General features: G+C 36.0%; 1 protein-coding gene across 1 annotated transcript; it reads left to right on the top strand.

Moving 5' to 3' along the window:
* The first annotated feature begins 319 nt into the window (after positions 1 to 319).
* LOC144957788 (cyclin-dependent kinase 2-like) lies at positions 320 to 14,557 on the top strand. Its single transcript, XM_078889207.1, has 8 exons — positions 320 to 598; positions 3,903 to 3,980; positions 4,688 to 4,811; positions 5,597 to 5,767; positions 7,461 to 7,562; positions 8,956 to 9,025; positions 10,873 to 11,006; positions 13,213 to 14,557. Exons 1-8 carry the CDS (start codon positions 468 to 470, stop codon positions 13,330 to 13,332), a joined length of 930 nt encoding a protein of 309 aa, XP_078745333.1. The 5' UTR covers positions 320 to 467; the 3' UTR covers positions 13,333 to 14,557.
* The last annotated feature ends 2,629 nt before the right edge of the window (positions 14,558 to 17,186 follow it).

Genomic DNA, 17,186 nt, shown 5'->3' with positions numbered 1-17,186 from the left:
GTGAAAAAAAAATTTGTCGTTATTTTCATTTTTGTCAAAGTAGGTCACGGTTAATAATAGATCTAGATGATGTTTCAAATAATTCCCTTTGAAAAATAAAATGGCAAAAGTCACAGGCCTCGCTTCAAACTTAACGACTATTTAATTGATGTTGTTATTGTCAAAATGACATGTTATCATGTCCGAAATTACAGAAGTACTTTAATCTAAGCCACGTGTATTTGTTTGTAAACACAACGGCATTACCTTTCAACTTTGACACCAGATTAAGCAGTTTTTGACCAATGACAATAATACACCATCTGTGTCCGTTCCTGACAACGCGGGAAGCTTTCGTCAGTTGCATCGTTGACTTTTTGTCACGGAAAAACAGATGAATCATAAATTACAACATCAGTGAGCGAAGGGATGAAATATTAGGACAATTTAATTGCTTTAAAAACAGTGGACAATTTACATTTGCAACCATGCAAGAGAGTTCCATGGAGAACTTTCAGAAGATCGAAAAGATCGGAGAAGGTACTTATGGCGTCGTTTACAAAGCAAGGGAGAGAGTAACCGGCAAATATGTTGCTCTGAAAAAGATAAGACTAGACGCGTAAGTCATTTAATTTCTAGATAGATATCTATCTATACTTCATAATTTCAAAGTAAACTATCAGTATAAAACCGGCTGTTTTATTCGTTCATTCTTCCCATCATCTTATCCCCAACTAGAAAGCTAAGGCTAAGGTAAGGCCTTATGAATGACATGAGTTTTTTGTCTGCTAGAAAGTTTTTTCACTGTTGGAGGCTGAAGGCCTAATCTATCCAATGACAGAACTCGAATCTAGATCTGATTATAAAATCTGTATACTGATAAGAAAAAAAGAAATACTTTATGATGCTTGGTTTTGCTCATAATTAGCCCCTCTGTCTCATAGTCTGTTCAATTTGTCCCAGTTCCAGACCGAATCAAAAGAGTAGATAGATGCTCATTTTCCGCATCTGCTTACATTGCATTCAGAAAAATTCATTATGCCAAAATGTTTGAAAAAAAACTTCTATAAAATGAGATAGGGAGGACTTCCGAAGCTTTACAACACTTTTATTATGTTATTTAAACTTATTCTTTTACTTTTACTTTTAGCCATCATGGACTTTCAATTGTGTCCAATAAATATTACGATTTAAAATTTAAGATAAGTTTCATTTTTATACGTGACATGATTTTTCTAATTAAAAAAATGACTTACTGTGTTTCCCATCAATTTCGATATTGTAAGTGATGACAAACATTACTGGGATATTGTATCTTTAGTTAGGGTTGAGGGGGGTGGGGTTTTGGGTGTGTCTCCCTGATAAAAAAAAAAGGGGGAAGGGGTTCAGGGGGACATCCTTAAAATCACCTATTTAGGGTGCTGTTAATTTTTATTTTTTTTTATCACCTATTTATGGTGCTGTGAGACTAGGGAAGTCCCTCCATGAGATATTTATTACCTTAGATCTGAAACAGTGGGTGTAATTTACTGTAGAATTTGCCATTTATTTTGCAACAATGACGTCCAAGTTCAACGTCTTTATCTGCAAACGACGAATTACGCATCTTTGCAGATTTTATACAATTATGTGTTGACTTTCTCCATTATTGTGTCAAATTAATAAGATCAATAATAACAAAATAATTTTTTTTTAAACCCTCTTCTTTATGCTACATTGTGCATTGTTTTACTTTTTAATTCAGAAAAGTGAGTGGAGCAGGCACTTATGTTGGTAACAACAAGATATGAAGTGAATAGAAAAGTGCCAGAAGACAATAGAGAATAAAAATTTTTTCGCGGCGGTGGTGGGGTTTGAACCTGCGACCTTATTGGTACGACAACTCCGCCTGGCAGGTGAGAGCGTGGCTCTACCGTGTGAGCTATCCACGAACACAAAAATATTCGTTTCAAACTCAAAGTCATTACTAGATCCCTCTCTCACCCACTTCTTGAGATCGCCGATTCGTTCGTACACCACCATCGCGAATAATTTTGACCAGCAGTTAAGCTTAATAGCCAATATTCTCAACACAAACATATAACATAGAAACGATTGAGACATTGAGTATGCTCCGGTGTATGGGGTGAATTTTAATTCAGAAAAGTGAGTGGAGCAGGCACTTATGTTGGTAACAACAAGATATGAAGTGAATAGAAAAGTGCCAGAAGACAATAGAGAATAAAAAATTTTTCGCGGCGGTGGTGGGGTTTGAACCTGCGACCTTATTGGTACGACAACTCCGCCTGGCAGGTGAGAGCGTGGCTCTACCGTGTGAGCTATCCACGAACACAAAAATATTCGTTTCAAACTCAAAGTCATTACTAGATCCCTCTCTCACCCACTTCTTGAGATCGCCGATTCGTTCGTACACCACCATCGCGAATAATTTTGACCAGCAGTTAAGCTTAATAGCCAATATTCTCAACACAAACATATAACATAGAAACGATTGAGACATTGAGTATGCTCCGGTGTATGGGGTGAATTTTAATTCAGAAAAGTGAGTGGAGCAGGCACTTATGTTGGTAACAACAAGATATGAAGTGAATAGAAAAGTGCCAGAAGACAATAGAGAATAAAAAATTTTTCGCGGCGGTGGTGGGGTTTGAACCTGCGACCTTATTGGTACGACAACTCCGCCTGGCAGGTGAGAGCGTGGCTCTACCGTGTGAGCTATCCACGAACACAAAAATATTCGTTTCAAACTCAAAGTCATTACTAGATCCCTCTCTCACCCACTTCTTGAGATCGCCGATTCGTTCGTACACCACCATCGCGAATAATTTTGACCAGCAGTTAAGCTTAATAGCCAATATTCTCAACACAAACATATAACATAGAAACGATTGAGACATTGAGTATGCTCCGGTGTATGGGGTGAATTTTAATTCAGAAAAGTGAGTGGAGCAGGCACTTATGTTGGTAACAACAAGATATGAAGTGAATAGAAAAGTGCCAGAAGACAATAGAGAATAAAAATTTTTTCGCGGCGGTGGTGGGGTTTGAACCTGCGACCTTATTGGTACGACAACTCCGCCTGGCAGGTGAGAGCGTGGCTCTACCGTGTGAGCTATCCACGAACACAAAAATATTCGTTTCAAACTCAAAGTCATTACTAGATCCCTCTCTCACCCACTTCTTGAGATCGCCGATTCGTTCGTACACCACCATCGCGAATAATTTTGACCAGCAGTTAAGCTTAATAGCCAATATTCTCAACACAAACATATAACATAGAAACGATTGAGACATTGAGTATGCTCCGGTGTATGGGGTGAATTTTAATTCAGAAAAGTGAGTGGAGCAGGCACTTATGTTGGTAACAACAAGATATGAAGTGAATAGAAAAGTGCCAGAAGACAATAGAGAATAAAAATTTTTTCGCGGCGGTGGTGGGGTTTGAACCTGCGACCTTATTGGTACGACAACTCCGCCTGGCAGGTGAGAGCGTGGCTCTACCGTGTGAGCTATCCACGAACACAAAAATATTCATTTCAAACTCAAAGTCATTACTAGATCCAGCGAATAATTTTGACCAGCAGTTAAGCTTAATAGCCAATATTCTCAACACAAACATATAACATAGAAACGATTGAGACATTGAGTATGCTCCGGTGTATGGGGTGAATTTTAATTCAGAAAAGTGAGTGGAGCAGGCACTTATGTTGGTAACAACAAGATATGAAGTGAATAGAAAAGTGCCAGAAGACAATAGAGAATAAAAATTTTTTCGCGGCGGTGGTGGGGTTTGAACCTGCGACCTTATTGGTACGACAACTCCGCCTGGCAGGTGAGAGCGTGGCTCTACCGTGTGAGCTATCCACGAACACAAAAATATTCGTTTCAAACTATGTACAAAAATATATATTTACTTTTTACAGAGAGAGTGAAGGAGTCCCGAGTACAGCCATTCGAGAAATATCTCTATTAAAGGAATTGGATCATCCAAATGTTGTTAAGTAAGAAGCTGCCTACTAACATTTTCGTGTTATTGAATCGTCTATCTTGGATTTTCTTCTGATTTTCAAAATTATTGAACTGCATTTTTTAAAAAGAAAAATGAATTTAAAAATAACCAGTTGAAATAAAATCCTTTGTGTAGTAAATGATAATTAAATTTTAAAATTTTGTTGAATTTAAAGTATTATAACATGAAATTGAAGACATACACAATCTTTTAATGAATAAAATAAAATTCCCTTTAAACATCGCGAAGGGGAAATTTGTCTCTCGTGTCTCTTCCAAGGGAAGACTGGATTAGCTCAGGAATCAGCTGCAATGCAGCGCCACAAAGTGAGCTAGGGCGATGTGACTTGCTCAAGGCCACACAGCGCGGCAGGTGATCAAACTTGGTAGCTTTTGGGTATGAAGCAAAAACTGTACCGCTGAGCCACAATTTAATTACATGCATAATTTGATATATTTAACTTGGGCCTTATTGCACATGGAGGAAGATATTGATTGATGTGATTCTTGTATCATATATTCTCTTACTCCTTTATTCTAATTTATTTTACCTTTTACTGATTTTTTTTCTTATGATATATTGTATAAACCAAGGAAATAACTGACAATTGTTGTTTCTAAGAAATTTGATTTGCAGACAAAGACAATTTTAATATCTTTAACATTTTAAGCTAATTCTGTCTAATCAATCTATTGACAGACTTCTTGATGTCATTCACTGTGAGCTCAAGCTTTATTTGGTATTTGAATATCTCAACAAGGATTTGAAGAAATACATGGATTGTTTTCCCAGCGCAGAACACATCAAGCCCGGCCTTATCAAAGTATGTCACATCACATGACTGGCAATATTTATGATAGTTTTGAAGGAAGTTTTGTTCGTAATAGACTAATCATTAAATGGTGCCAGTTAAATGTAGTCTCATTAAATTTTATATTAGAGTACAGCCACTGACAAACGGATTATAGACCCAGGATCAAAAGACTATTGTTACCTTTTTTCTCTACAAACTTGTAGTCAGTTAGCTGACCTGTCAACATTGGCATTCTCAATAAATATCTTATTCTCCTCCACCAGTTTACTTATAGGAGGTGTTGATGTTTACTTAATTCCTGATCTCCTCATTTGACACAATCATCTGCCATCTTATTTTTTTCAAGTCTCAAAGCTTTATGAAGAATTGGATCCAGTTTTCTCTCATCTCCTTGTATTATTCTCCATGTCTCAGACTCATATATGATAGTACTGAGAGCACTTTTTTATTTGAAATTCCTTTTTATTTTTTAAATAACTTCCTGTTCATTTTTGCAGTTACCCAATATTCCAAATTTTGGACAATTTGTTGACTGCCTTCTATGCCTTTCCAACTGGGTGGAGAGGGGGTCAGATTAAATCTCGTCTGCACCTAGTATCTTACAGATCCCTTAGCTTGTTCATGTCCTCTGCCAACTGAACTATCTGAATCCCCCAAATGAGACTAAGCAGTCCTTGGCAGTGACAGCCTGTCTGAATAGATTTGCAGCTGACAAAGGATCGGGGGTCTGCAAAGTAAAGTAAATTGACTTTGAATTATTTTCTTTAAATTCTTCAACCGTTTCCTTTCCTCAGAGTTACATGTATCAGTTGCTCAGTGGCATCTCTTACTGTCATTCTCATCGAGTGTTACATAGAGACTTGAAACCACAAAACCTGCTCATTGACATGGATGGAAGTATCAAATTAGCTGACTTTGGTCTGGCAAGAGCTTTTGGTGTTCCAGTTAGAACTTACACTCATGAGGTATGGCCCTTTAGTATTACCTTGTGCTATGATTTCAATTTTTGATTGATTTATTTACTTGGGATGAGTTTGAGAAGTAGGTTAGGCAATTTACCAGCATAAAGAGGACCCTGGTTGGAGTCATACTATCAGCACCTCATTTTTTTTCCTGGAGCAAAAAACTAAGCCTCTTTTCCTCAATAAAAAAATTATGGTATTGTGTTGTAGTTGAGACATGGATTATCATTTTTTTATCATGGATTGTCATTTTTTATACAGTCCAGTCCAGATAATTCGAAATCTGATTAACCGAATTTCTTTTAAATCGAAGAAAATATGATGTAATGAATTATTTTCTTCTTTTTCTATATAAAATATTCATGGTTAATTCGAATTCGAACAGTCGTTATTCTCGTTATTCGAAGTGCAAGTGCTTGCCCATCACTAAAAAAAAAAACTCTGGAAGGTCATAACGAACTGCCTGTTCTCCGTATCCACCCTCCCACGCGTTTTAATGACTGAGCTGACTAATAATAATAATAACTAGACCCCTGAGGCATGTAATGGCGTGTTGTTCCCTCTCCGTCCCACCCGCCCTCTCTCTTCTTTCTCCAAATTGACCAGCTGTCTCGCGTCATCCCTCTCTCCTTCTCGCGCTCTCATCACTAAGACTAACTTGTGGTCTGCTGGCCGCTGGCTAACAAAGGGGGTTGGTAATAAATAGATCTAACACACAGTGATAACCACAAGCTGACCAATACACGGCACGAACAATCATAGGCCACACCCCACTCCACGCGTTTCTCTTTCTCTTCTGTGCTGTCTTTCTTTATTGATTGATGGATCTAGATCTAGAAGTAGAGGGCCTACACAGCATGCAGTGTTAACTACTACTCTGTGCTATTGTGTAGCTTGTAAGTGTAAGGGCCAGGGCACGGCTTGGCCAGGGCCAAAGCATACGTGTACAACAAGGGTACAACAAGTCAGGTTTAGTTATTTCCCTTGTTTGGAGACAAATCGAATTCTGATAAATAGAAGTCATTTACTTTTCCCACCAAATTCGAATTATCAGGACTGCACTGTAGATAGATCTCGAAGTCAAATTTCAACCTCATCATATATTTTGAAGGAGAATTAGCAACAGAGAAGTTGGACAGTTCCAAGATAAATCTTTAATGGGTTTTCAATACATTTTTTTTTAAGCCTTAAGAGGCAGAGCTTTAGGTCTTTTTTTTGGTTTTATTTTGGATTTTTTTTGGACTCATGATTTGAAAGGCAACAGCTATAAACAAAATTCATGGTTTATTATTATTATTATTATTATTATTATTATTATTATTATTATTATTATTATTATTATTATTATATTATTATTATTATATTATTATTATACTATTATTATACTATTATTATTATTACTATGATTATTATTATTATTATTATTATTATTATCATTATTATTATTATTGTTAACAAGTTTTAACAAGTAATGATTATTACAACAATCCTCCATTATTATTGGAATAATTTGTTCAGAAATATCTTATGGAAATTGACGAGGCCAAATGTAAACTCTAGAACTGAATTTGTCTCATCTTTTTCCACGGTTTTGAATAAGTCTTGAATAACCAAGTAATGGAACACTTGTGGAAATGAGTTGTATACATCAAAAGCTGTTGCTGCTACCAATACAGATTTTATTTGCTCTTCCTAGGTGGTTACTTTATGGTACAGAGCGCCTGAGATATTGCTAGGGAGTCGGTTCTACTCTACACCCGTGGATGTTTGGAGTCTGGGTTGTATCTTTGTTGAAATGGTTTGTTCTCTTTTTTTCTTTATAAGTTAAAAGAGTAGGTATTACATCTTCTTTTAATTTGTGCATGAAGGTTATTTTCAAGACTTAAAATGTTGCAAACTTTGAATAATGCAGGCATGCCTACCGACCAGGAATTTCCGGATTTGTCCCAGAAATTTGAAAAAAAATAATGGCTGTCCTGGAAAATGTGGAAGTTTACTTTTTGTCCCTGAAATTTAAAAAATCGACCATTGTACTACCACATCATCATCCTTACCACCACTACGACAACTACTACTACTGCATTATCATCTCTGCTATCACTACTACAACAATTATCACCTATCAACATTCTTACCACCACTACTACAACTACTACTACCACATCATCATCCCTACTACCACTACTACATCAGCTACCAGCATATCATCATCCCTACCACAACTATTACAATTACCACCACCACATCATCATCCCTACCACCACTACTACAACTTCTACTACCACATCATAATCCCTACCACTACTGCTAGTACAACTCATCGTCGCTTCCACCACTATTACAACAAATCATCATCCCTACCACCACCACTACAACTACTACCACCACATCATCTTCTATACCACCATTACTACAACAGCTACCACCATATCATCTTCCATACCACCACTACTATAGCTACCGCCACGTCATCAATTCTACCACCACTCCCACAATCTTCACCACAACCACATCATCACCCTACCACCAATACTACAACCATCCCCACCACCAGATCATTAGCCATCAACAAACCATATAATTTGGATTTTTGTAAGCTTTTCTCTCTCACAATGGTTGGAGAAAAATGTCCTCCTTTTTTGTGATCAAGTCATTCTCACCAGTGGCAGTGTTATTTTGATGAGTTATCCAAAGTAATATTATATTATTAAAACAGTGAGTGAGGATACCCCTTTTGTGACTAGCAGATTAATAACTACACATACTTATCATAACCTTTAGCACCATTGTAATCATATTATACTCTTGATATCAGACGTTTGACGTGTCTTTTAAGACGTTGCTATTATGCAACATATTTTTCCTGAAATTTGAGGTTTGTCCATAAATAAAAAATGTCCCTGACATTTGAAATTTATGGTAGGCATGCCTGATAATGAAAATGAAATCGATATAAAACTGACCTATTTTTTGTTTGAATAAAAACAATCTTAAGCTGTTGACTAAAGTATTGATTAAAATTCATCTTCGAATTAGAGCAAAACGTGTAGCATTGAATTTGCATTACCCAAAACCTGCAGCACACATATCATCTTACAATAATAGATCGTGCTGCATCTTGAATGATGGAAGCGAAGGTCTTTCAATTTCAAGGCAATCAGTATCATTGATATATATTTGTTTATTTTCAGGTTAAAAAGCAAGCCTTATTTCCTGGAGATTCAGAGATTGATCAATTATTTAGGATATTTCGAACATTAGGTAAGATAAAATTGAGTCTGCTTCATTGTTGTTTGAAATAGCTGAAGAATTTAAATGTTTTCCTTTTTTAAAAATCAGTCTTTTCTCAACTAACTCAAAAGTGTGACCTGCTCCAAAAGACAACCTATCTTTTGAGATAGCCAGTGCTGAATTTCACTTTCCTCAGATAGCTTTGCATAATTCATTTATTTTTATTTATTTTCCTTTGCATATCTGTTGAGCAGCCACTTTGAGGGGATAGTGGGACTAGCAAAAAATCCCTGTTGTAGCAGAGTCCCGTTATATCCATGCATATGGAATTTGAAGGGAAGAAATACTGGGAGAAATTTTTAAAAACTAATCAAAACACAAGGAACAAATTTCGAGTTTCCTCCCTAAGTGAATATCGAATTACCTCCCTAATTAAATAAATCAGATAAAGTGACTGTGACTTCCATTCTTGTATTTTGAAAACATTTTGAGTGTGTTCCTCTTAGTGGGGTCCTGTGCTGGTGACTGGTTGAGACTTTAGGGTGGTCTCAAACTAAGTACATTGATGGTGTGCTCTTGGAATCAACATCTGTTCCTTATTTGAACCAATTCCCCTTGTCTTACTTTTTCTTGGGTGCTTTGATTGTAAATGTAAAATATTTGACTATTCCATTTTCTCCTTTTTACTGTCGCTGACACGACTTAAAATGTGCCACTAGCGCCGTAAAACCCTTAAAAACAAACAAACTTCTCATTGGGCATAGTTGCCTAATCGGTCACTAGACGCACATCCCTCGCTTTACTTAACACATTATGCCTAAGTGTATCAACATGGTGATCGGTCAGTCACGCGCCTCTCACTGGCCTTTTATTGCGTCGTCATGGATACATAAAGTACACGGAGGGATGCCAATAGTACACACAATAACTGTAATTCGGCCACTCCCACCTCATCTCCGTTCCTATAAGTTAAGTGTGCCTTCCTCTTTTCTTCTTGAGTAAGTAAAAGTGGCTATGTAGTCTTGTGGTATTAAACTCGCTTTCAGATCGGAAGGTCCTGGGTTTGAGTAGTTGAATTCTTGGAAAAGGCTCTTTACTCACATTCTCTCACTGTACTCAGGTGTAAAATGAGTACCTGGCTGTTAGCAGTAAGTGTTGTCTCTGTTCAAAAAAAAATTGTAATATCCCCTAACATGCGTCATGTCACGTCCTACATGTTATGTGTTGCTGTTAGTCGGGGGCCCCTTGTAAAGCCCTTTACTTTGTTTAGTGGATATTGCGCTATATATTTTAAGTAGTTTTTCTCAACTGGTTACTAAACTTGCAACTCACACCCCTGTTGTAGCCGCGTTCCAAGAAATATTTTCCCGTTGTAGCCATGCATGATTTATATGCATTATATAGGCTGTAGAACAGGGTTTTTTTAATTTCCCGTTGTAGCTGAGATCCTGTTGCAACCAAGGCCATTGTACGCGAGCTGTACTGTATACACATGTTTTTATTTTCATTAATTTATTTATGTTTATTTTTTTAAAATTTGTGGCATAAATATATTTCAGTATTTATTGAGCTACCTATAGCCATTCTGTATGTGTATGTTAGGTCTCCCATTTTAGTCTGCAATCCTTACTGTTCTCTTTCTGACCCTATATCATCAGTAAACACATTCTACATATTTGAGTTTAATTTGCTCTGTCAAAAAGTGCTCTGTATTAGATAATGATCATATTCTTAGGGATAGAAGGATTAATGAACAGTTAGACAAAGGGGGAGAGACCAAAACATAAGAAGAAACCACTTTATTATTACCCTTTCAAATCAATTCATAACACTGCTCATGAAATAACAGTTGATACCTTTTTATAATTATTGAACAGGAACCCCAGAGGAGAGCACTTGGCCAGGGGTGACCAGTCTGCCTGATTACAAATCATCCTTTCCAAAATGGCAGACGAAGGAAGTTGGATACCTAACCCCTTCATTGTGTCCTGAAGGAATTGACTTGTTACAGGTACTGTGGAGTTTCCCCTTTGATTGACGTATGTTTGCATGTCTCACATACAGATGCAGTTCATAAAATTGTTTTTGGGTTCCCAATTTACTAACTTTACCCAATAAAGCTCTTCATCCTCTTGAGTTCATGTATATTTCATAAACAAATTCCTTTACTTACTATCGCACTTTCTGATCTTATCTTTATCCAATATTGGTATTGGTTGCCAATAGATTCTCTCCATCACTGCTCGATTGCTTCAAGTGCAGTACAACCTCTAGATAACAACACCCCTGAATATCGACAACCTTTGGATAGCAACAGTGGCAGCTTGTCCCAATTTTTTTGCTCTTATTATGAGAGTAATAAATAACCCCAGAATAGCAACATTCATTTTAGTAAAACCCCTGTTTAGGGACATCGATATGGCGATAATTGGCAGTTGACGACGACAAAAAAAATCTAGTCAAATAGGCAACATTGTTTCTGACCATTGTCATGTCTTAATCTTAGACAATAAAAAGCCTACTCACAGCCAATGAGATCACTTTGTTACCGACCACTTCTTACCTACCAATCGCTGTTGTCATAGAAATGCGACGCTATCTAGGGTTACCAGATGACTACTGGCCAAAATTTACCAAAATGAGAATCGTGTTTTAATTTTTAATTAAAAAAAAAAAATTCTCTGTTTATCAAAACCATGAGTTATTTTAGAGGGACAAAATGTTTGTAGTGTTTGGCCACTTTTAAGTCGAAATTGACCACAAGGAACTCTGGCCATCCGTCAGTTCTGTTGCTATTAATGGTGTCATTACCGGTCGTTAACAACCTCTCTGACGAGGCAAGAGGGAATCAAGAATTAAGATATATTCTGTTGTATTAATATATGTCATTTAATCAAATAAATGTCGGTCCCAAGCCCAGATAAACTACTGAAAAAAAATGGTGTTCAAGCACTGTTTACGATCAAAACAATGACAAAACACATGAGAGAGTGAAAGCATATCTGGTAAACCTCATGACAACATGAGAAATCACACATTTTGGTGTGGTTGGGACGTGTTTTATCACAGGCACTGGTCTGCATGTCTTCCCCATTATTATCACCAGTCTCACCACAACCCTTTTTTCTGTCATCTTGAAAATCACAGAATGACAAAATTTTCTGGTCCTGGACAATGTCCTTTTCCAGAGGTTGCACTGTATGTATTTCCAAGTCATTCAGATCTTCTGTGTTTCTCCGTCAAATCTCTCATTCAGCTCACATATAGTCTACCCTTTTTCTTTGGAGGCTCCATATCTGCCATTTCTTCTCTTTTAAGAAGTAGTTGTTTTTTTCTAAATTCCACTATTTCCATTCACACACTCTTCCTCAGACCCACCTCATTTTTGTGCTCTTTGTAAGTTCCAAGTTGGGGCTTATCTTGTGATACAACTACATGTGTGTTTTTTCATAGTCCAATGCATACAATCATCATTTCATCTTTTCTATTTTAACTTCCATTTCTTCTTGGTCTAATCATTTCAAAACGTCCTTGTTTCTCATTTTGTCTTTCTGTTATTATTGATTTATCCGTGTTGATGCTTTTGTTGTTGTTGCTGCCGATGTTGTTGTTATTTATTTTACGACGTAACATCATCATCATCTCATCATTATTATTATTATTATTGTTATTATTATTATTATTATTATTATTATTATTATTATTGTTGTTGTTGTTGTTGTTATCAAACTGTCCATTTTTTTTGTAAATTTGAAAGATAAGGTATTTAGAAATTTAATCTCCTTCAAGCCCTTAAAATAAATTGAAGTTGAAACTTTTAGTCTCATCACACTTATGACCCAGCTTACTACTCAATTGTTGAGCATCAGCAAATGGCAAGATTCAACACTACAATAAGCCAGGAAGTCTTTATCAAGTCCCTCTTTTTCACCTTCCATTTACTAGGTAGCTTGGTCTAATTTAGATGTGGTGTCAAATTCTTTTCGATAGACCAGCATGCTTCTCTCGGGGAAACTGGAATCATTACTATGCCACAATGTCCAGGATTTGGAAAAAATTAACTATGACTGAAAAATAGTTCTCTGTAGAGACTACTTTTGTTATGACACTTGCACTTTTTTACTCGGTAATTTTACTTATTTTTAAACGTTATATTTAACTTCTAAACTCTGACATTACATTTACAATTTCTTTCTCTCCCTTTAAATCAATGACAGAAAATGTTGACCTATGAGCCAAGTAGAAGAATCTCTGCCAAAGCGTCCTTACAGCATCCATATTTTGCTGGTGTGTGTCGACATAGTCCTGGAAGCAATGCCTTAAAGAACCCCCTGTGATATAAATTTCCATCCATCCATTCATTCACCCATCCACACCTTCTTTTTATCTGGACATTTTTGAATGACATAACAAATTGTGGGACAGTAAGGCGGAGAGACAGTAAGATGTTGATTTTTAAATTTGTTTTTATGACGCAACTATTGTGGAAATTTGAAATCCAGAGCAATAATGTATTATGATCATATTAATGATAATAATATTAGTAATACTAAACAATTACAATAACATGGTAAAGGTAATGATACTGATAATGACGAAACCTATTAAACCAGCTTTTTATAATATCTGGTTGAACTTGTTTGGTATTGGTGAGTTGATTTTTTAAAACATGAAAGCATCGATTATGCAAAGGCAACAGTTAAGGAGGAGCTAGATAATAATGATATTAACAGACAAGAAACAATATATATCCAAAAACAAAACTACATACAATAAAGTTACATTATTTTCTATAGGGTTTGAGTTTTTTTAAGTTCAAAATAGTTCACTTCACTTTGGTTTTATAAAGTCTAATTAATTATAAATCGTTGGATTTGTCACATATGAAGACTAATCATTGTAAAGACTTCGTTTTTGGCAGTCTGGTCAATCAACCATTGCATTTTACTATTGCTTGGGTCTACCTCTAGTCAGCTGTTAGTTTTTCACTGGTGCCTCTGGCTTAAAAGAATGACAGATTTAGGTAAATACGACCACTATCAATTAAACCTGCGTATTTTTTCTATTTTTTTTTAGGAAGAATGTAGCTTTAATGTGTTTCAAACATATTTTATTATTTTAATCTCAACACTTGATATTTAACTCGTGAATTGGAGGGATTTCAGTTTGTTCAATTTTGTATCAAGTTGTTTTTCTTTAGTTTTCTTGTCTTTATTTTTGTTTTATTTATTTAAATAACAATTGTTTATTTTTGTGTTTTTTTTGTATGCATTGTACATCTTGTGTTTCTTTATAAATCCTGTTGTTTTTTCATTGTGTAGATAGAAACAAGGCCTACTATGTTTTAATAGTTCCTTCACGTGTACATAATGTTTATAGAATGTACATAAACTATAATCAGAGGATGATCTGTTTGAGTCTTTGCAATGATGTTTGTGTGAGAACTTGGGGTAATTTTAGATTGTACACAGAGGTAGATCTTTTTAACAGCAGGTATTTTTTCCTTTTATTCTTTAAACAAGTCAACCTTTTTTACTTTTCCTTTTTTTTTTATTAAAAACATTTTTTGGGGGGTTGGGGGGGGGGGGGGGGGGGGGGGGGTTCTGGTTAACCTGAAGAGTTAAAAATTCTTAGTTTGATTAAAATTTAACTCTCCTCTATTTTAGTCAGCTATTGTTTAGTTTTCTTCTCTTCAAAATAAATCTGGTTTTGTAAATGGAGTAAGCGCTTTGGCAAAAAATTATTTTTTTTTATTCATGCTGATAGCAGTAGGTAGGTTCGGAAATAGGATATTAATGAGTGGAAAGGAGTGTATTGATAGCTTGTTGCTGTGTGTGTGTCTCTGAAAGTGTTTATATGTGTATAGGTTTAATTTTGGGGTGATGTAAATAGATTCTGTTTCTTTAATTATTTAAAAGTTGGATGAGAAGTTGCCTTGAATTGTGTTTTTATTTTTTATGACGACGATGCCATAATGCACATGTTGATTTTATGGATTTGTTATAATCTTTTTTTTCAAGTGTAAATAATGTAAACAGAGAACTATGCAGTTGTATTTATATGTCACCATTTTTATGTTTTGATTTTAGTTTTTTTTGGGTGGGGATCCTGACCTCCCATAGTGGGCAGGGAGATACATGCTGTGTATTCTATCCCCCCATACCCGTTTTCCAATTGTTTCCTGTCATTGTCTTGGAATGAGATTACTTGGTTTTGTCCTGACCCTGGCTGGAATTCCTTGGCTGGAAGGGAAACAGTCGAATGTATAGTTGTAGTTTTGGGAGATTATTTTTTTTTCCTTGTAAATCATCTCTCTGTTATGCATTGTATAATGTTTAGTTTACATATATTATATGATTGGTAAACATTTGAGTGTATTCCTCTTAGTTGGGACCTGTGCTTGTCTCTGGATGAGACTGTTAGGTATCTCAAACCAAGTACTTTGACGGTGTGCTCTTGGAATCTACATCTGTTCCCTGTTTGAACCAATTCCCCTTTGTCTTACCTTTTCTTTTGTGCTTTAATTGTAATTCTAGAACTTTTTACTATCCCATTTTCTTCCTTTTTACTGGCCCTGATATGACCATAATGTGTTGCAAGCGCCGTAAAACCCTTAAAAACAAAACAAAAACAGATTTTGGTTTTTATTAACATTGCCCTCACACTTACTAAATACTGGCTTGGCAACCAGTATGATTTCTCATATTTCAATACGCTTTGAGGTCCGTAATATGGTAATATTGACTAAAATATGCAAAATGCAAAAGGTCACAGTACGTAACAAAAAAAAAAGGGGGGGGGGGATGGTAAAAGTTGAAGGTCATTAAAATATCGTTTCCACCTAGATAAGAATCTGAGAAGCCAGACAGTTGATTGTCACAGGAATTGCAGGATTTTTCTTCCCTCTGCTAGCTTGATATCTTCATAAATTCAGTGAATGCTAAATTTGAAATTTTTAATGGTTGCACATGTTGAAAATATGATTTTTGTGGAAAAAATATGAGAAAAGTTGACGATATATTTGTAAAAATATGATTAATCTTTTCAAATGTTTGAACTTGGTTGAAATAGATTTGTGATTGAGGGAATTGTCAGAAATATAAAATGTTATCATTTTGCAATTTCAGAAACTCCATTCATTTGTCTTCAAACCGGGTTGGTTCTTCTGACCTCCCCTGGTGGGCAGAAAGAAATGAAGGGAGTAGGAAAGTGCCAGAAGACAATAGAGAATAAAAATTTTGGGGCAGCGATGGGGGCTCGAACCAACAACCTTACGGGTACGACAATGCCTGGCCGGGGAGAGCGTGACTCTACCTCATAAGCTATCCACGATCCCAAAAAAGATCGCTTTTAACCCCAGCTTTTATTTGAGCCTTCTAACCACGGGTTCAACACAAACGTCACGAAGTTAGTTGGCCAGCATTAAAGCTTAATAGCCAATATTCTCAACACAAACATATAACATGGGGGGGGGGGGAATCTCATGCTATGTCTTTTATCACCCATATTTTTGTCCCTTTCCTTGTTTCTCTCTGTCTTTTGTTCTGGGTTGAGATTGCTCTGGGGTTTTGTTTTGTTTTGGCTGGTCCTTGGGGTTCTTAGCTGAGAGGAGGACAGTCAAATGAACCTTTGTTTTAAAGATATTTTTTTAATCTTGTAAATCATTTCTCTGTTATGTACTATTACAATTTTGTTCTGAATGTATTGTACTCAGTAAACATTTTATTGTATCATTCTAGAACTTTATTACTACCCCATTATTTTTTCATTTTCACTGGCGCTGATATGATTTAAATATGTCGCAAGCGCTGTAAAATCCTTCAAAGAAAAATCATTAGAATGTGAATATTTCAATTAACGCATTATTGTACATGGTGATTGACAAAAGAGTGTAGGATTATAAATCAGTGCTTCCTCTTTTCCGCTTTCATGCGGATTTCCGCATTTTTAATGATCCGTGAAAAATCTGCACTTGTCAAAAACCTGAGAAAGATTGCGAAGGCTGCACTCTCCATCTTCCATGGCCCTCAAGTGGAATCATCCTTCAGCCTCATGAAAGACGTCATGAGCAAGAAATCTGGCTCGATGTCAATTTCAACATTCAGTTCTATTCAGACAGTCAAGTACTACCTCAAGACATATATTTTCAGCGCTCATCTATCAACCACTCTCTAGGGACTTGGTCAGAAAT

This window comes from Berghia stephanieae, chromosome 12, assembly GCF_034508935.2.
Source record: "Berghia stephanieae isolate SIO BIC M18660-M18661 chromosome 12, UCSD_Bste_1.3, whole genome shotgun sequence".
In the NCBI taxonomy this organism is placed as follows: Eukaryota; Metazoa; Mollusca; class Gastropoda; order Nudibranchia; family Aeolidiidae; genus Berghia; species Berghia stephanieae.
The sequence above is the reverse complement of the archived record's forward strand: the minus strand, read 5'-3'. Positions and strand labels throughout refer to the sequence as shown.